The 20153-nt window shown below is 46.8% G+C and overlaps 1 protein-coding gene across 27 annotated transcripts in view; it reads left to right on the plus strand.

Moving 5' to 3' along the window:
- The window catches only part of TCF4 (transcription factor 4), a 239643-nt gene that overhangs the window by 168486 nt on the left and 51004 nt on the right, over positions 1–20153 (plus strand). The window contains exons 1-2 of one of the 27 annotated variants that reach the window (XM_080371938.1): positions 2201–2432; positions 5123–5190. The exons of 22 other annotated variants lie outside the window; for them this stretch is intronic. Coding sequence is in view for 4 of the 5 variants with exons in the window: in XM_080371936.1 (XP_080228062.1) it covers positions 2262–2432 (171 nt within the window). In the remaining variant the exon portion in view is untranslated. Of the gene's footprint in view, positions 1–2194; positions 2433–5122; positions 5191–15522; positions 18410–20153 lie in introns of those variants that run through there. 4 more of the 27 variants (XM_080371936.1, XM_080371935.1, XM_080371934.1 and 1 more) reach the window with 4 other exon arrangements.

A 20153-nucleotide genomic window follows, 5' to 3' on the forward strand; every position in this document is an offset into this window, starting at 1 on the left:
AAGGAAAAAAAAAATCCAGGACAATCACAGGTTCTCGAGCAAGGCAGGAAAATATATTAAAATTATCTCAATGTACGTGTCAAATGCAAATATGATATGGTGAAGTAATTAATTTTTATTCTCATGTGTTGAGAGTTATAGTTACGGGCTTACTCCCTGCAAACCGCACTAACTTCTTATCAAGTTCCGTACAGTATATTTACACCGCAATTTTCCCATTCGGGAGAAGGAAAGCACTGATATGACAGGATCCAAATTATGACAGGACCCTTCCCCGCCTCAAGGTTGCAAAACCCAAACCGCAATCATCTGCGGTCATTTCCATGACATGTTGGTCGCAATTCAAGGCTTGCTTCCCAGAGTCGTGGCTCTCTCTCCATTTCCATCATCTATTGACATCGACACGTGGAATTTGTAGAATTATCTAGTGCCAGTCAGGAAAAAGCTTATTCTGCTGGAGTGAGGTGATTGTTTCCGTGGCAGGAGAGCGATTAAGTGAGATGATTTAAAGGTCCATCCAATCTAATTTTGTGGTAACATTTGTACTAAAAATGTAATGCCGGTTGTAGAACTTTGTATGGAGCTGTGAAGCCACAGCTTTTATTAAGAGAGAAAATACCGTATTTTGCAGTTTGCAAATGCAGAAGGGAAGAACAGGCTTTATTTCTAGAAGTCTATTAGAAACACCAGAAGGGTGGTGGTTGGTTTTCTTTTTTCTTTTTTTTTAATAAATGATCAAAGGACGTTGTTGTTTTTCACCTCTGGAGCATTAAGACGTACATTTGTAGGAAGTTGGGTTTAGAAAGTGGATTTGCTGGCATAGGAAATGTTCCGCCCAACTGCACCGCGTTCGAGGAGGGTTGGCTCTGCCTTTCTGGTGGGGCGTTTTGTTGCTCGTTGACCTGCAGTCGTCGGGATTTTTGGCCTTACGTATTATACGCGGAGGGTGGTTTAAAGGTTACAAATGTGATCTTGTCAGATTGACAGCTAACTGTTCTAATGAGGAAAAAATCCTCAAAGCATGAAATTTGAATGAAATGTGTGATTATAATTCAAGTACTGTTTACCCAAACCTCTGGGGACCTCCCGAATAAATGCAGAACAAGTGAGTTAGATAAACCTCTGCTCGTTCATTCCTCCTGGTTTGCATGTCGTCGCCCCCCCCACCCCCCCTTGAGCATCCGCAGCCCTGCGTGCCCACCCTGCGGATCGGGGTGGAAAGTATGAAAGGAAACTTCGCCATCACCCAAGACGACATCTCGGAATTACTATCACCGTCTCTTTGTCGTTGGTTAATCCTGTATGTGGCACGTTACCACGCCGAGGAGTAAGGAAATAGGTGCTTTGAATTATTAAAGTTGAGGCCAGAGACTGGCTGTATGCTCGGATGGCATTTGCTTCGGCATATGCAAATGATTTAGTTTCATTTGGGATCAATTCCCAGGGGCCCTCCTTTCCTGTGATGCTTTGAATTTGGCAAGCTCAAGTGAGTCCCGAGTTGGGGGGGGGAGGTGGGTGTTTTGGAGGGGGCGTACCCCCCTTTCCATGTTCCCGCATTCCCCGTGCCCCTCCATTCCCTACGTCCCCCCCATTTCCCATGCCCCCCATTCCCCATGTCCCCCCATTCCCCATGCCCCCATCTCCATCCGTCTGCGCTGGGGACCGGGGGGGCACAGGGTGCTGTGCGGCTCGGGGGGGTGCCTGCAGCAGCGCCCGGCGGGACGGGGCCGCCTATTTATTATTTAAAACCCCGTTACGGGGGAAAAAAAAAATGAAAAGAGAGAGAGGTGGGGGAAGGGAGGGGGAGGCTGCGCGGGGCTGCGCGGGGCGCGGGCGGGCCGCGGCAGCTGCGCACAATGCTGGGAGCGCGCCAGCAGCACGGACAGATGGCGGAGTTATTAGATGTGCATCATACGATTCCCTTCCTGCCACTCGCTTTTTAATCAAATTAAAACAAAAAAAAAAAAAACAAAAAAAAAACCACAACAGAACCCAGCCCCCCCGTCCCCCCCCAACCCGGGAGGCGAGCGGGGGAGCGCGCAGGGAGGGGGAGGCAATTAGGCGCATTTGCATTCCGCGCGCGGCCGGGCCCGGCTCCGCGGCCCCGCGGGCGGCCGGCGGGGAGCGCGCGGGGCGGTGCGCGGGCGCGGGGCGGTGCGCGGGCGCGGGGGGGGGGGGGGGGGGGAGGCGCGCAGCCTCCGCCCCCGCGCGGCGAATGGTCTCGCCCTGCTTTGCATATTGAGCGCGCCTGGCCCGGCCATATGGGAACATGCGAGTGGAGGAATTGTTGTGAAAAAAGGGAGAGCGAGTTTGAAATAAAAGTTGTGAGAGCGGGAGCGGAGGGGGACGGCGGCGGCGGGACCATGTACTGCGCATACACGATCCCCGGCATGGGCGGCAACTCTTTGATGTACTACTATAATGGGAAAGCGGTAAGCTGGCGCGGCAATTAAAGGTGTAATTTGGACAAGTTTTATGGTGGCGGGGACGAGCATCATCGGCGCTGCCAGGGCCCGCGGCGGCCGGCCGGTGGGGATGCGCCCGCCGCCTCCCGCCGCCGCTCCTCGGTCTCTTTATTTAATTTTATTTTGCTTGTATGGGGGTTTAGGCTCTTTTCTTCTTATTTTTTTCCCCTTCTTTTTTTTTTTTTTTTTTTTGGTACGGCAGAGAGCCCGCCCGCGCTTAGAAGTTTGAGCTTAAAGTCAAAATAGCGCAAAGCAAAAATAAAAAAAAAAATAAAAAAAAAATGCCGAAGGGGAAGGCGGGAGCGGAGCGGGGCTGCGCGGCCGCGGAGCCAGCGGGGCTGCGGGTGCGGGCTGCGGGGCCGGAGCCCTGCGCCAAAAGTAGCCTTAAGATAACGGAAAATAAGGAAAAAAAGCCCCATTCCCACCCGCCTTGCAATGACTTCGGTCCTTCCCCCCCTCCCAACAGAAACGCTTTATTTAAGAGGGGGGGAAGGAAAAAAAAAAAAAAAAAAAGTGTCTGGTATTTTGTGCATAACCCCAGCAGAAGGTTTATACTTGCCATCTGGAGGTTTATTTTTTTTCTCTGGCTGGATCTTGGGAAGGAAAAGTATTTCAGTATATTTTAAAATATTTGGGGGGGGGAGAGGGGGAAGGGCGAGGTAAGGAGGGGAACTGTTGCTTGAAGGGAGAGGAAAATAAAATTTGGAAATGCTGGGAAGTGAGGGCAGCGCGTGGGGGGAGCAGGCTCCGCAAACTGCTCCAGTCTGTGTTCTTTCAACTTTTCTTTCGTTTCATGTGATACCAATCAGGGCAGCGTAGTTAGGCCAAAAGGGAACTGGTGGAGTTTTAACCCGGGCCCGCTTCGGATGGAGCAAACTCATTATCCCGCCCGGGCGTGTGTGCCTGTGGAGGCATGTGTGCCATAGACCAGCGGCTGTTTATAATATACCCAGCTCAAATTGTTTCGTACGGAAAGCCACTCTCATGAATGAACATCTGTTTGAATAACTGAGATTTTTTTACTTTTTTTTTTTTTTAAATATGCTTATTGGCGAGAGTTGTGGGCCTCGTCTTTTGTTTTGAATATTTTGCAAATAACGCATCGTGGTAATGCAGGACACTTGGTGTGGAGGGAGAAACGAAGGTAATTTGCGGGGGGAAAAACAGCTGAGATTTAAAAATTTACAAAAATGCAAAAACATAAAGCTTTGTAAATTTATGGCAGCGCTTCCCCCCCTTTTATTTTTTTTTTTCTAAATTAGTTATTCCTATTGCAAATCTGTTGAGGCTACACCTCAAGCCTACCTGACATTCAGATGCATGGCAGGGCCAGCCAACCTCAGTAGCTTTACAAGCAAAAGTTCCTAAACGCTGCTATTCATCCTCAGTAAGTAATAAAATCCTGGCGACAGCAGCCTGTTTGCAGGACGCAGCGATGCACAGCGCTTGCACAGCGGCAGGGCTACGGTAAACAATTTTAAACACTTAGACCAACTTCATTATTCTGGGGATTTTTCTTCGGGGGGGGGCGAGCAGGGCAATGGAGGTGGGGGTGGGAGCTCGGCTTTTCCTTTTGTTTTGGGGTTGGGTTCCCGCCCCCCCCCCCCGCCTTCGTTCTATGTGTGTCTTTTTTTTTTGGCCGGTTTCTTTTTCCAACTAAGTAAAGCCAGGAAGGAGATGCCCGGCCTGCCGGGGGCCGTGTTGGGGAGGCTTGGACCGGAATGTCGCCCTGTTGTGCCAGCCGCCTGTTGTGCTGACATAAAACTGTGGAACTTAGAGGGCTCGTAAAGCCCCCTCGGCCACCAGGCCCTTTCCCCTGCCCTTTGTGTTTTGGGGAAGGTGGCAATGGTAAAAAGCAGGCTCACCCTGCGCCCGAGCTGGTTATAGGCACCGGTGGAAGGGGTTCGTGGGGGGCAGCCTGGCCTCAGCGCCGGCAGAGCACAAAGGGCGGCGAGGGTCCCTGGGCTGGGGGGGCACCCTGGCAACGCTGCCCTCCCGGGGCTGGGGGCACCAGCCGAGCGAGGGGCTGGTGGGAGCCGGGGGCCAAGGCTGGCCCCGCAGCCTCCGGAGGGGGAGAAAGTATCCCTGCATCCACTTGCCAAAGGGATTTTTGGTGGTTTATAGAGCTGGCATTGTTCTGGCTCCGGTTCCGCATTGTGCGGCTCTTGACGCGGTGCCAGGCAGCGTGCGGCGCTCGGGGATGCCACGCCGGGATTGCTCCGACACCTCGGCGAAAGGACCGCGGCTCTTGGGGCTGCCGCCTGGTTGTGGGGCTGCTCTCACGCACAGTTTCCTTGCACAGGAAAGATAGAGTTCAGAATTCCTCCTTTCACACACCCCCACCCCCCCACCCCCCCCACCCCCACCTTTTTTTTTTTTTTTTTCTCCCCAGTGACAAGTCAATTACTTGTTTAAATTCAGTTTGAACTCTCTGAACTGCGAGCAGGCAGCGGAAGCAGGTCTTCCCTGGGAATAAACAAAAGGAGGAAAAAATGCAAAATCATTCCAAAGCCCTTGGACTCAAAGTTGCTGTGGGAAGAGGAGTGCAGTTGGGTGCAGGAGTCATAAAAATGGCTGGAAAAAAATGAAACTGCCATTAAGTGCAAGGTTTGCAGAACAGATTTTCTGTAACTTGCTTTTTTTCCCCTCGCTCGCAGGGCATTTTTGGAGAGCTTGCTCTGTGGGAGAGCACTTTTTGCCTTTAACTGTTTACTGATGTTCATCGGTAAGAAATCTTTTCCTTGACATCTCTTGCAATAGAGGATATTTGTTTTAGAAAATGGTAAAACAATAGCAAAACTGCCAGTGTCAAATAATAAAAGTGTAAAGATAAGCTGGTGCTCGGGGATTATGTTAACGGTGTACCATATAAGTGTTGGGCTCTGATTCACTTACCCCCTCCCCCTAAAATACTACAAAAAGGATGTTTTGGCAGAGGAGTTGGAAGTGGGCACTGTTATCTGTGATTAACTAGGTTAACACTTCGATTACGTTGGAAGCGGTGAAACGACAAGAGCCATTTTTTCCCCCCTGAGCCTTGCTCCTTGTTACCCGAGGCGTGCTGTGATATTTTAGGATTTGCATTACCTGGAAAGGGGATGGATGCAGGATTACTGTCTAAATTTGATTTTTGGAATTGCTTATTTTCAATTGCATCTCACTGAGATTTTAATAAAGTATTATTTGGTCATAGACATTATATGGAAATGCATGGAACTATAAAGAAGAAATTATGGCAAATGAAAATGAAAAACAAAAGTGGCAAAATTTTCTTTTAATGGTATCTTAAGATCCCATCATCAGCTCCCACCATGTGCATGTGTTAAATCATATAGGGAAACCTATAATTATTGTAATTGCTCTTTTTGCTTTATCCTAACAAGCTTCAACCCATCTCACAAACTAGTTGTTTTGAAATAGTTATTTGTTAAGTCATCAAATCACAAAAAGTAAATGCTAATGAGTTTTTCCTGTTTACATTCTGTCTGCTATTCTTATTATAAACCTTTTCAACTCCATAAAGTTTGTAGATGAAGATGAATGCTCCGTGGTATCATTCCTGCTAATAGGCTAGGCCAAAGAGTGTAATAATTCCATGTACCACGCTTAATAATGACAAGTGAGGAGTTGTGAATGGCACGAGGCTGGCGTTGCTCTGGGAACGGCGCGGGGAAAGTTTTCTTTTGGAGCACAAGGAGGAAGAAATCTTGAAATCAACATAAGAGATGCCTGTACTTGCCCCCGTTGGGCTGAACCGGCAGTAATTCAGCGTGATGTTTATGGTGCATCTTTGTTTAAAGAAATGTCAGCGTTTCACTGGCTGGAAATATTGGAGCACTGACACACAGCTCATAAAAAAAATATTTATTAGCAAAAGTTACAAGATACTCGAAACTCTTTCTGAAGGGTAGGGATAGATTTTTGTGACACAGTAACGCTGAATTTACAACTCCTCTGTCAAATCTCATCCACATACGGGTAGCTCAGGCTTCGTGATGTGAAATCCGTATGTGCATGTAGCTACGTCTGTATATAAAAATGCTTACTCTTTTCAGGATTGTGAGCAGAAGCCAACCTTTCTAGAAGGCTTTTCCAATTGTTGTGGGGTTTATTGAAGGGCTGTATGTTTATATCAGAAGTTAATATAATCTTGTAGGCTCCCTACCGATAATAAGAAAACAAGTTTTCTCTGAATTATAACTATGTGCATAAAACTATAAATACAGATCGTTATGTGCACAGGCGTTTTGACACAATCGGTGGGTTTGTGTGTTACGTTCTGGAGGAAGGGGAGGGAAGCAGAACGAGTTTATTCAGAATCTTTTGAGACTGCAGAAATAACCAGCACTGGTTTTAAGGGTCAGGATACCTTGGCATGCAATTAAAATTTACGGCGGGCTGGGCTGATCGCTTTCTTCCCTTCGTATGTGATGAAAATATAAGTGGCCTGGTCTTTGCAAAGCTGGATTTTTCCAAAATATTTTTGGAATTATGAAAGCTTAGTATTCTTGCAGGATGTTACGTTGAATCTTAGTTTTAAATATGCTTTGCATATGCTGATCAGAAATGAACTTCACCTTTTCATCTGTGCCAGTTTGGAAATTATTATGGTGGTTGTTTTTTGGTGTGTGTGTTTTGCTTAGTTTTTCCCTCAAAAAGAAGTTATAAATAGAATTTTATTTTATTTGGTTATAGATTGATGGTAGACATGGAAAATGATGTTAGGGTGTTGACATCTTATAATAGCATGTGTTATGAGCTGCTTTTTTGTGGGCAGGGTTGGGGGGGTTAACAAAAGATCTGATGGCTGGTGCAGTCTTTAAATACCTTTCCAATTGATCTACAGGAAATTGTGCAGAAGAATTGTTTGTTTCCTGTTTCAGTATAAATCTGGTTTGCATTATACTTGGGTTACTGTAAAATTGCTGTGGCACTTTGGAGACATGGGATTTGCTTATTTTGCACAGGGAATTTATTTTGAAAAGTGAATTTTTTAGCCTGCGTTGGCTGCTTTCTGGTTCTATGATATTGTGTTGCTAGTGGAACATTTTTCTAGAAGATCTTTTTATTTATTTATTTATTTATTTTTAATTGCTCTTTGAAGTTTGCAGCCTGACGTGGTGCTGGGAAAGGTTCCTGCGGTGCAGTGCCTGTAGCCCGGTGGGGAAGGCAGCAGGCGGTGGGTCAGCCTTCCTGCAGAAATAACAAAATACTGGGGGAAGAAGGTACCTGCCTGGAATCGCCTGCCCTTTGGATGGTGTCTTCTTTCTTTTCCCTTTTTTTTTTTTTTTTTTCTTTAAAAAAAAATGGCTGGGGGAGGGGGAGGGAGTTTTTTGTAGTGATGATGTGATGTAGTGAGGACTTGGGTGCTGCAGTGGTGCCCAGCCCTCCGGCTGCCCTCCTGATCCTGCCGCCGGCTGCACCGCGAGCACCACTTCCAACGGTTCAGGTGCTGTATCCATCCCTCTGAAATTGCAGTGCCACATCCCTTTCATGTGGCATTGCCAATGCTCGGTAATAAAAATCATGGTGCACTTCTGCTGAGAGTCAGGTCATGTCCAGTGAGGAGCTGTGTTTAACTGACGTTGGCTGGTGTGCAGCCCCTGGTTTCGCCTCAAAAAGTGTTTGTGTCGTTCTTGTTCGGTTCATCAAAAGAACTGCTGTCGCGGATAGCCGAGATGATTACGTCAGTAGTGATCTCTCCCTCTGCTCGGCTCCTTGTTACGGTGGAGAAATTCTCAGGCTCATTAAAAAGTTGCTGTGAGCCCCTGTGGGTCGTATGGGAAGGTGGCGTTCTCAGACCTTGGCAGGTAGCTCGAAATATTTAGCATCTGGCTTTGTTCTGGCAGAGCAAGTCAGGATCCCCCCCAAAATCCAAGAGATTTCCCTGGAATATGCTTCTGCCCCAAAATTCAGGGTGGGTCTTGTTTTTCCCCAAGTTGCTGAATTTCTAGATCTTCTCTTGTAAGTTTCTGGGCGGGTGGGTGTGTTTGGTTTTTCCTTGTTGTATTTGTGTGGGGTTTTGTTTGTTTTTTCTTGATTAAGTGTTGTTACAATGTTTCTCTCCTGTAAGTTAAAAAGGGGGTTTTCGAGTTGAAAGTTGGCTACAGGAGGAGCAGGACCAGACCTTGGGTCTTGAGGGATTTGTCCTTTTGTGCCGTGGGTTGTTTCCTAAGGCTTCAGCCTCAGCTCGAGATGCTCTTAGCTTTTTCCCAGGCAGAGGTGTCCACGGGAAATGCAACACGCGGAGCACGGACCTTCCATCTTCATTTTCAACTTGCACGCAGACAAATGCAAATACACTCTGCAGTTTGCTGTGTATGATTTGCTGACTTGAGCTCTGAATACTTTCCCCTATAAGGACTTTAGTTTTGCCTATAAAATTAATAATACTTAAAAAAAAATAATAATAATACACACACAAAAAAAAGCCAAAGTGAACCACAACCAACCCTCCCTAAAGTTTGAGCAGAGGAAATTTCATGCACCTGCAGAGCTTTATTAGGTGTCTGCACAGGAGTGGGACTGGTGTGAGAACTCATGTGCACGATATCAAATTGTTCTTGAAACCATGTACCACGCTTTTTGTAATAAAAAGCAGCTGAAAAGAAGAAGAGGGGTCTCTAGCCCCCGGCTAGTGAGGCTTTGAGCTGGGGGCTGCCTGGCTTGGGGGTGCCCATGCCCAGCACCCCTCACCTGGCTCTCCGGAGGGGTGGCCACCGTGCAGAGCCCGGCGCATCCCCGGCGTGGGGGCATGGTGCCGGTAATTGGAGGGGCCGCCGGGGGAAGGTTGTTCTGCAGCTGCTGCCATTGTAGCCGAGTCGCGGATGAAAAGAGGCTGGGAACAATCCCGGCTAACATTTGACTTGGCTTTTTCACCTCTGCCAGGCGTAAGGGTGAGAATGGCAGAGCAGCCGCCGGCGTGCACCAGCCGCGGCCCTGACAAAGGGGATATCCGTGGTGAAAAACAGGGCTTCCTGCTTCAAAAATAGCTCTTTGCTCACCGAGTGGCCTTTCAGAATTGCTGTTAAAAAGAGTTTACCCAGCATCTGGTGAATCATCGTTATTAAATTCTGTTTATTAGCCTGTATGCTGGATTCCTTTTTGCCCTGAAATCCATGATAGCAGCAGTTGTGCCTCCTGGGAGAGACAGTGCACAGGTAACTTGTCCTTCAAGGACAACCTCATGGAAAAGGTCTTGTGCAGTGCATTTAGTGACACACACACCCCCCTTTATTATTTTTTTTTAAAAAAAAAAAAACCAAACTGAATAATGCTGAATTACTTAATGGCTTTCTAATGAATAAACCAAACCAAACTGACTTAACGTGCATATTTAAACCCATTCAGTTAAGTACTGACGTGATTAAAATAATCAAATGTATTACTTAAAAAATTAAAAAGGGTGAGTTCTGCACCCCGTTATTTTATTGGCGTTTAAATAGAAATTGCAGAAATGTTTACATTCCTAATGGCATGAGGAAGCTCAGCTGACATATCGGAGGGAGAAAGTTGATTGCCCAGCATATTATTACTGCTGCACCTGTCATTACAGGGGAGTGAGCGGCGCGGGGCACAGGGGCTGCATCCCCGGGCTGCCTTTGTGAGCAATGGCAGGGCTGGAAGGGACCAGAGGGGGATCTGGAGGCTCGGTTTGCTTTTTGCAGTCGAGTGATTAACAGGCTTTCAGAAGTCTTGCGCAGCTTAGAGAAAAAAATAATCTGCAAATACAGGGAGAGGTAGTACTCTTTGGTACCTGCTGCCTGAGGTCCCCGCAAGCAAATGCAAGCGCAGAGAAAGGGGTGTGTGGGTGTGTGTGTGTTTGTGTCATGTGTGCATGGAGTGCACACTGTTACATAAAATGAGAACCTGTATTTTCCAAAGGATTGGTCCTGAGATCAGCAGAGAGCATTAATATAGGTGGGAATCCTGGCTAGGTAAGGCTAAAAGTGCTTTAATACAGCTGCTGTCAAGTGGTGCTTTTCTGCAGGGTGTGTTTGACCCCAGCTGATCCTGCGCACCCGGGGTGCTTGGGTGCTGGCCCTGCCGTTGGGGGGGTTCCTTCAGCTGGGCTGTGCCACTGGACCCCCAGGGCTTACCTGGTTTTTCCTCTTCTTTTCTGCATTTTAGCTAAATATTTGTTACCGTGCACTCTGCTTCTTGCAGTCGTCAGTGTGATTGTCGGGAGGGAGCATACAGAAATATCCCAGTTCAGCTGCTCTTAAACATTGCGCTGCCCCCGTGTAAAACGGGTAGAACGTAAGAGTTGAAGAAGAAATGATTAAGCTATCAGTGTCTTTTAAGTGGTGGTTGTTTGAGGTGCTTAGACAATTACAGATTTTGAGTTACAGAACGATTTGAATTCCCGTGATTTCTGAGCACCTGATACATATTGCGTCTTTCTTACATCCCCTGCAGCTTCGCAGCAAAACGCTTGCGTAAATCCATCCTCACTCTTGCTGTAGCTATTGGACTTGAGATTTTTCAGAATTAACGCTGTTTCCAGAATGAAAAAAAGACTGTTCAGCTGTGGCAGAGGGGAGGGGGGTGGGGTGTAACCAGGAAACCAAATGTATTTCTTGCCGGTTTAAACCTCGCCAGTGCCTATGCAGACAGTAAATCCCTCGCATCCACAATCGTCACAGTGCGGCTCAGTGCCAGAGCCCGTTACGAGATGTCCGTGTGCTCCCGGTGCCAGTCCTACGGGAAGTCTGGCTGGCAAAGGGAGGTACGAGGCTGGCTCAGCCATCTTCCCCGCCGTTACCTTTGCAGCGCGTCCTTGTGCGCCGTTCGGGAGCGGGGACAGCTGTGAGGCTCAGAGCGGTGGCAGCTGCCAGGATGCCAACCCGATTTTCCTATTAACACCTGAAAGAGAGACAGGGTAGCGCTGCAACCTGAGATAAGGTAATGTAAGCTGGTCGGCAGCGCCTCGGGATAGCGATCCCGCTTCCCAGCAGTCACACGGTGAAACACAACCCTTGCTTGACGTGGACGGTGGGAGCCCGCGTGCGGTCCCAGGACCCCTCGCAGAGGGTGCAGGGAAGTTTCTGGGGCTCCTGGGCACGTTTAGTCACCAAATACAGTATCACGTTTTCTTTCTCCCCATTCCAAAGTTCCAGCTCATAAATAAAAGCCATCTCCAGAATAAAACTTGACGGTCGCTATTTTTATCAGAAAAACCACAACAACAACAACCAGTGTGGATGGGGTTTTTTTGTTTGACTTCCTAAATTAGTATTTTACAAACTGTTCACCATTTCAGAAGTTAAACATGTGTTTTCAGTGGTTCATTAGAATACAATGCTTTTGTGCTGTTCGACTTCAGGCAGAGTTTGGCTGCAAGGTGACTGGTCCCAGTTCAGCCCCAGGTCCCAGTGGCCAGTAGCCACTGTCTGTCAGGATGAGCTTTCTAGCTTTCTTCCTTTTTCCTTTTTTTTTTTTTTTTTTTTTCTTGCCTTTCTCTTTTTTCCCCAGCCCATCCTTTCTCACACCAGTGGCACAAGCAGTGGGGGGGTGTGGGGGGTGTGTGTGTGTCACTCCTGATCATACAGCGGTGCAGACGGCCCCTGTTCAGCATCTCATGTGAGTGTGGAGAATTCATATACAGTACGGGCTTAGGAGAACGGCAGAGGAATAGTCGGCTTCGGCGTTCGGAAGAAATAAATAACCCCCCCATTCCTGGGGAGCACCGTCTCTCCTGGTTAAGGAATCTGGAGCGCCATGCCAGCACACATCTGTCTCATGAAGAAGGGCTGTTGATTCTGCCAAAGCCAAGAGAGGGCACCTTGTAGGGGAAAATAAAATTACACATGTATAGACAGCTCTGTAATGATCACTTCTGGCAGAAGCCTGTTTTTGATAATCCCTCTCGCCGCCTGAACCACACACACAGATCTGTGGAAGTCGGAATACGAAATAAGTTCTGCTGCTCCGATTGCACGCAGAGATCTGCCACAGTTTTGAGGTTGCAGTTGTAGATCTTCAAAAGACCTAGGCTGAGGTCTTTGATTCGGTATGCTATTAACTCATAGGATGGTAATTTGCTTTCAGTGTCTCGGTGTCTTATTTATAGCCTGAACTATTCTTCATAGCAACTTTTACTGTGCAGGGGGGAGGGGGAAAGAAAGATCCAGTAAATAAAATCACGCTACGTCAAACCATCCTTTCTGTGTGATGTAGCTCTGCATTTGATTTGAGAGGACATCTCAGCATTTTTAATTGTGTGGGACAAACTCCTCGATTCAGGGGGGGAGCAGCATGTCCTGCTGCAGGTACAGTGCTGGGGGCTGGCGGGGCTGGGGTCTTGGTGAGCCCTAGCCTGGGCATAGTGCCGCGACAGCCACGGCCTCCGTGGGTTTGGTTTAAAAGCAGATCGGCAATGCTTTCAAAGCACAACGGTTCTCTGATAAAAAATATTTTGGGGAAGTTCAGCAAGTTTAATGCAGAAGGAGGGGACAGTGACAACAGGGCTGCTGGCTCAGTCATTGCATTTCTGAATTGCCTTTGATGGGTGTTTAAATATTTTCATGTATGTGACTGTGGACTTGCACCGTTTGTAACGTCTTGGTGTCCATCTGTGATGTCCAGCCCTAATGTCCCAGTCACCCAGTGCAATTTCGTAAGGTATTAGGTACTTATGGTGAGCTGTCATTTGCAGAAAAAGCGATTTTTAATATATTAATTTTTTTTAATCTCCAGTAAGATGTAGACCAGATTCTCATATGCACATACACACATGCAGTGGCTTCATTGGAAATATTCATGTACTTAAATCGGTGCATACTAAAACTCCCAGCTGGAGGAGATCCCAGGCTTCTTACTTGCAAAAAAGAAAAGGGACGGTAAATACAGACTTTCATCTGTGCGTTGATGTGTCTGCAGTTATCAGCACACGGGCGGGAGAGATTTCAGGTTGGAAGTCTTGAAAATGTCTGCCTTCAGTGCTTGCTTCAGAGGAGTTAGAGGGTTTAATGATTTGGTTCCCTTCCATGTTGGCCACAGACGGAACCATTTGAGAAATGCTGGTGATACTCTGCAGCGATGCCCAGTGCAATTAATAAAAGCCCTCTGCGGAGAGGCAGGCACGTTGCAGGGGCTACCTGTGCTGGGGTGAATGGCGCTTCTGTGCGATGGGGTCAGTGGGGGATTTAACCCTTTCGCTCCTGCTCCCCTGGGGCACAGTGCTGAGGAAGCCCTGCCCCTGTGGGCTGGCGCCAGCAGATCCCACCACCAAGGGCTGCCGAGCCCTGCTCTGTGATGGCAGGCAGCTTTACTTTTTTTGCTTTCCCTAGACACACAAGGCGTTCTAGTAATAATGTAAAGATCCATTTTTACAGATGGTCCGTGAGATAAATCCTTGAATTACTTCGATTCTTTCTGAAGCTCTGAGAAAGCACCCATAGTATTGTTTGGCTTTATTTTTAAAACGGAACTAACAGTTGTGCCCCCCCATCAACTGCAGACCCCAGGCTTTGCCCACTCCTCTTTACGTTTCAGCAAAGCAGCATACACCCCAAGGGAAGCTTGAAAGGTTTATTCCGGTGCTGATACCACAACAGAGATGTCCGTCGGTCTGGTGACGCCCATTTGCTAATAGGGAGTAATTGGTTTCCCAAGTAGCTCCTTTCCACTTGTGGTAGAGACACAGTTTTTTAAATACTGCTGTGTCAGAGTCCCAAGCCTGGTTCGTAACCGAATTTACTTTGAGGTACTGATTACTACAGCTAATGACTGCTTTATTAGAATAGGAATACCTTTGGCATGGCCTGTGGCTCTCAACTAACAAGCTAATCTTTCGCTGCTACTGGCAGCCTCTTGTAATTTTTAGGTAGGATAGTCATATTTGCATAAGTGCGTTCATATTTTTTTAAGTTGCATTTTGTACCTATCTAGTTTATCAGCTCCAGTGCTTCCAGAGTCTTTTCAGACACTCTTTTCTTGGTGAGACTGGGCATTGGGAGATAACGGTGTCGCAAAGTGGCAGATGCTTTATTCTGGAGCTCATGATGGTGTGCACAAACCATCATTTTTTCCTTGCAATAATTATGGTGTTAAGAGGCATTTGTGTTGTGCGCGCTCTTTCAGCTTGCACCATGTTTCGTTCCTGTTATGCAAATACCGCTTTAAACTTAGAAATGCCAATTTGCATTAATATTTTGGTTTCATATAGCTAGCTATTGCATTGCAAAAACAAGTGCATTTTAATGAGCATTTGGCAGAATGTTAAAGATATGGTACTCATTAAATTCTATTCTATGAAATGCAGTAGTTTGTAGCCAAAAATCATTAGGATAAAATATAATGCAAGTTAAGGCCACAAGTATAGCCTTCATCAAAGTGTGCTGCGGCTCTGTGGAGCTGCAAAGCCCTGGCGTTGCTTACTGCATCATGCAAACTCCTCTCCTTAGCTGCAGAGCAGGAGTACTGCGAACTGCTGGCACTTCTTAAAACCTGCTGGCTGGTCCCTGTGCCATCTCTCGGTGTTTCCGTCTCTAACCTTACCTTTCTCAGCATGCTCCTGTTGGCCTCAGTTTGGTTCCTTTATAATTTATCTGATCCTGCGGACTTTTAAAAGACAAAAACACTAAATTGAAAAAGAATATTTCATTCCCTAATGCATTTCAGAGCCTAATTTTGCAGCCGGCGATTCATTAGGTGTAGGTTTCCTTTGGCATCCTTGGAGCAGAGTCACGCATGAATCAACGGTGCTGTCCCATCAAGGAAGGACCGCAGCATCGCCGCAGGTCAGCGGAGCTGCCCAGGAGACTCTTCTGGTCGGGGGGGACCTTTTTATAGAGTTTTCCATAGTTTGTCACACTTGAGCATGTACCTGTGCATGCAACTACATGCAGAGGGGCACGTCTACCTGTGGCTGCCACCCTGCGCGGGTGCAGCGCTCCCTCTCCCCAGCACCATGCCAAGCACCAAGAGCTCCTGGAGTTTGCTGCCCCTGGTCCCTGGTCCCTCTCGGCACGAAAATGCCTCTCCCTGGGAGACAGCTTCACCCCGTGGGAGGAGGGATGCGAGCTGGGAAAGCTTACCCTCCTCCAACACTTTTTTTCCCTCTTTAAAAAAATTGTTGGCGGATTAATATTGGAAATGCTTCCAAGGCTGATACTTGAGAAGCTGCTTTTCTGTAAGCTGGCTGAAGGAGGGCTAGGACAGGGTTAAATGAATTCCTTTCTTCATTACTCAGAAGTGATATAGACTTTTCTTTGACTAATGTAGCTTAATTAGTGGTCAATTAAAACTGAACATTGTTGAATTGAAGTTCTTTGATCAAAATCCTTGGCATGGTCTCCCTTTCTTTAACTAGCCACCATCTTGAATTCATTTGGAATCAGTAGTGTAAACAAGTTTAAAACTGGTTCTTTTATAAGAAGTCAGCAGGCTTGTATAGCTGTGGTTTCTTTCTTTTCCTTTTTTTTTTTTAACTTCTGTAGGCGGCAATTCAAAGCAGTGTTAAATGAAAACAGTGCTACACCCTGAAAAGTGCATTTTTCAAAAAAGAAAGTTGCATTAATTAATCAGGATTCAGTGGCTCCTCCTTTTCCATTTCTCATCATAATCTGTATTTTCTCTCTGGTGAATAATTTCATTGCTATCTGAAATATATCTTGTTTCATAATTGGGCAGCAGTTGTTCAGAGCGTGTTCGGGGACTCCACAATTGACAAGCGAGCAAAAACAAAATTGGCAGAGGGAGGAACGTATTTTAAAACCAGTACAGTGCCTTAGGTTTAATTGGAGAAGTGTAGCTTTAACTTCTGGTGGTGGCGAACAGCAGGAACTTGGGAAAAGACTTGGTGCATCAGTGGTAAATTTTGCTTGAGAGGTTATTTTAAGAATGACATCTTGGAAGGTTTCTAGTAAGTGAGTGTTACGCTCAAGACGGGCACAGCTGAGATGATGGTCATGATGTGTCCTCTGAAAGTATTTTGGCTTACATTTTTATTGTTTACCTAATAGTTCAGTCCTTTCAGCAGTATGCTTGAACAAAGATAAAGATGAAAATGCTCAGTCATGGTGAAAAGCTTTGTGAGGAGTCATCTTCAACTGCCCAGCTTTGTCAAAAGCTAAATCGAGCTAGAATTTAGAATTAATAGAATGGCTCTTGGTGCTGGCAGTGAATAAAGTAGATTTTAAAACAGTGTTGAGGTTTTGATCAGCAGGCTTCTCTTTATCATATATAATACAGATGAAGCAGGCTGAGATTTTCAAAATACGTGTATTTATCACTAGCTTTCCTCTAAATGCAGGTATTTAAGCTACAGTATTCGTATTTCTGTAATACCTCAACAATATTATTTAGCAACTAAACTCTGAAAGGAAACGATGTTTTGGGGGTGTTTTGTTTTGGCTTTTCTGTTGTTTTTTTTTTGTTGTTGTTGTTGTTTTGTTTTGGGTTTTGTTTCTATAAGTTTTTCAGCTGTTGGGTAGGGTTTCCTATCCATGTCCTCGCTGGTTCCATCCACCTGCTCTCGCGCTGCCCAGGTCAACTGGCGCCCATGGCTTTGACTCGCAGCCCCAGATTTTGGTGTGTTTGAGTATGTGACACTGTCCATGCTTGTAAGACTAGATTCTCGAGCTTGTGCCTGGGCTGTTTTGTGTGCCTAATTTGTGTGCACAATTACGGTGATTGCATAGCCCGGCTGTATACAAAGGATTACGGAGCAGCGGCGCGGCAGAGTCACGGGTGCAAGTGCTTCATTTACATGCAGTCATGGTGATGGGGAAAACACAACTCTGAGTGTGTTTGAAAATCAGACCCCGAGAGTATCCTTCATTCAAAGTGCTTTTTAAACGCTAGCAAACTAAACTTCTCAAATACAGCTGTGTGCAGCTTGGGCTGCGAACCAGTGGAGCCTTTAGAGCAGCGTGATTTTTTTAAGTTTTTTTTTCTTTCCATTTTGAATCTTCACATGACAAAGTTTGAGTTTGAGTCACACGCAGATGAACTCAAATCTGCATGCCAGCCCTCTGAATTTCCCATGGTCACACTTAAACCATGCAGATTCATGGTCCTGATCCTCTCGATATTAATCAAGTTCGCCCAAAAGCGCTGCCCCTGCCCAGCACGAGGTGCGCTGCGTAGGTGGCAGAAAAGCTTGCGGGCTGCTTTTCAAGTGTGGCTCTTCCCCCCAAAACAAGATTCAAGGGATTGGAACCTCTGATGCATTTATTTAAACATAGTAGTGCTGCGTGGACTTGGGCAGAGCCTAAATCTTTGTCACCTTGTCCAGCACTCGCTGGCCTCTGAGCATCCCCTTCCGACCTGCTCCACCAGCCTCATGCTTTTACCTTGTCTTTTTAATCAAAATATTTTATAACTGAACTCTCCCGCTGGAGATGAGGATAAAGTTTAAACAAATGAGTTGCATATTTCCTAACTGCTGCTGCCTTGCTCTGGGCTTTAATTGTAGGATGGACTAGGAGGAAATTGCTCTGCAGCAATGACATGAACAGATTTCTTTCTTTCTTTCTTTCTTTGAGTGATGGAATTTTCAACTTTTAATCCCTTTCATCAGAAACTGGGTGAAAATCATAGTCCTAAACAATAATTAAAATAAAATTTCCATCTCTTGACAGAGAGAGAAATTGTTTATAGTAAATGTGCCTTTCAGCCTTTCCTCATGCCTTCTCCCAAAAGGGCTGATTAGGATGTAATAATTGGGGATGATAGCAGGAGGAAGACGACAATTCCATTTAATTAAAGATAATTTATTTTACTTTAACTTGGTGATGTCCCACATGAATAAGAGTAGATTTAGCAGATAGATTTATTAATGGGTACTGACATCTCTGCTGACATAAAAAGCAAACATGTTCTTCCCTCATTGTTTTTATTGTGTCTCGGCACCTGAAACCGCTGTCACCCCACTTCCCGCCGTTCCCGGAGATGAAGACATTTCCGCAGAGGGCACAGCTCGTGATTCATCACCCGAGGTGGGTCTGAGGCGCTGGGTTCAGCCGAGGACCCACCTCTTCCGAAAACTCACGCCACAGGAAGGCGCAATCCAGCCTGGGCTCCTTTTTGCTCATCACTGAAACCTTCATTTCCACCGGAGCTGGTTGAGTAGCCAGTTGTCCTGGAGTTTTCTGCAGTTCATGCAGGGTACCGGGTGAAATCCCGGCTTCTGGTGGGGTATGCAGGGGGTGCACCCACCCCTCTGGGCACAGGGGCGGGCTGGAGCTGGGGCACAGGGCACCTGATGGCAGTCCTGGTGGGTAGTAGAGGAGTTCATAGCCAATTTCCCAGGGCTGCTCCGTCAGACTTCGTCCTGAACGGGGGCATTTCCATCCCCAGCGCTCTCCAGTGAAGCATGGTTTCCTTTGGGTTGTCCCAGTCCCTCCCAGTGTGCCCAGCTCAGCCTGCGTGCCGCTGGGTCTCCAGCCCACCGCTGTCAAGAGCTTGTGTCAGGACTTTAGGCAAACAGATAAGGTCTAATTAATGATTGTAGGTGCTTGAAATTAGTTGATCACGCTATGCTAGGTAGGTAATGGCCAGAAACACTGTAAGATTGCAAAATTAAGGCTCTTTTCTTGTGGAGAGATTTGAGAGGAAAATACAGGCAGATGTCTGATACATTCACTGTCTCTGCATGTATTTGTAAACAGAGCATAGAAAATTAAAAAACCCAACACAAAACGGTTCTTGAAAAATGCAGGGGAGAAAAGGAAGTTGGAAAGCAGATCCCAAAAGAAGGAATCTGCATGAAATAGTTATTTTCCTAGTCTCTGTCTCTTCTGGGACCTCCTTTACTAAAAACCTGAATGTTTAAAAACACGCTGTCTTACATGAAATGTGAATAAGAATTCACGTATGGAAACTGCCCCTGGAACTCAGCCAAGTGGCACCTTTGTTCTTTTCATCATCACTTTTATTTCTATTTTCCCATTCTTTTTCCTCTGCTCCCTCTTTATTGCTTTTTGGAGGTCTGGCTCTGCCTTGCTGAGCAGCTGCAACTGTGAAAATCCTGGTAACTGAAGGGCATTGGCTTAATTTTTTAATTTTGTCCCATCTCTCCGGTCACAGCCCTGGTTCTTTGTGTTTCTTCCTGCCTACCCCCTCCCAGTTTTGGTCTTTTGCTTCTCCGCCTACATGTGTCTCCTGCTGCTCTCTGTTGCCCTCTGCATCCTCGGGGTCCTTCCCTGAGCCTCACTGCAGCGAGTCCAGTCTAGCCAGTGCTTACCATGAGGGCTGTGTGCTGGTTTACCCCAATCGGGGAAATTAGCCAACACTCTCCCTCCGCTCTCAGGTTGCCAGCTCCTCATCAGCTTTTGTGGAGTCAGCATCTCCAAAAATATAGAATTTCCTCGTTTCTCCGCAGCCTCTGTTACATCTTCTGTGCTAGTGTGTGTCTCCATCCCTTCACCTGCGCACTCTCTGGATGCCAGCAGGGCTGGTGATGGCGGGGTCATGTCTCGAAGAAGCATGACCAGAGTGGTGCTGAAGCCTGGAGCGCTCTCAGGGCAGGTCTCTGAGTCTCAAAGCCTCCCCTGCTCCTGTCCCTGTGACCTGGTGGAGGCTGATCCACTTGTGCTCACATCCATGTGGCCTGGAGAAAGAAAGAAAAAAAAACCCGCAGATGGCAAAGCCATGCCCAGCTGCAGGTCACTCAGCTGCGCTGGCGGCTTTGTGTCTGACGCTGCTCTGATTCTGCCCAGCTTGGCCAGTCTCACTGCTGGT

Source organism: Falco punctatus (genome assembly GCF_963210335.1).
Source record: "Falco punctatus genome assembly, chromosome: Z".
NCBI lineage: Eukaryota > Metazoa > Chordata > Aves > Falconiformes > Falconidae > Falco > Falco punctatus.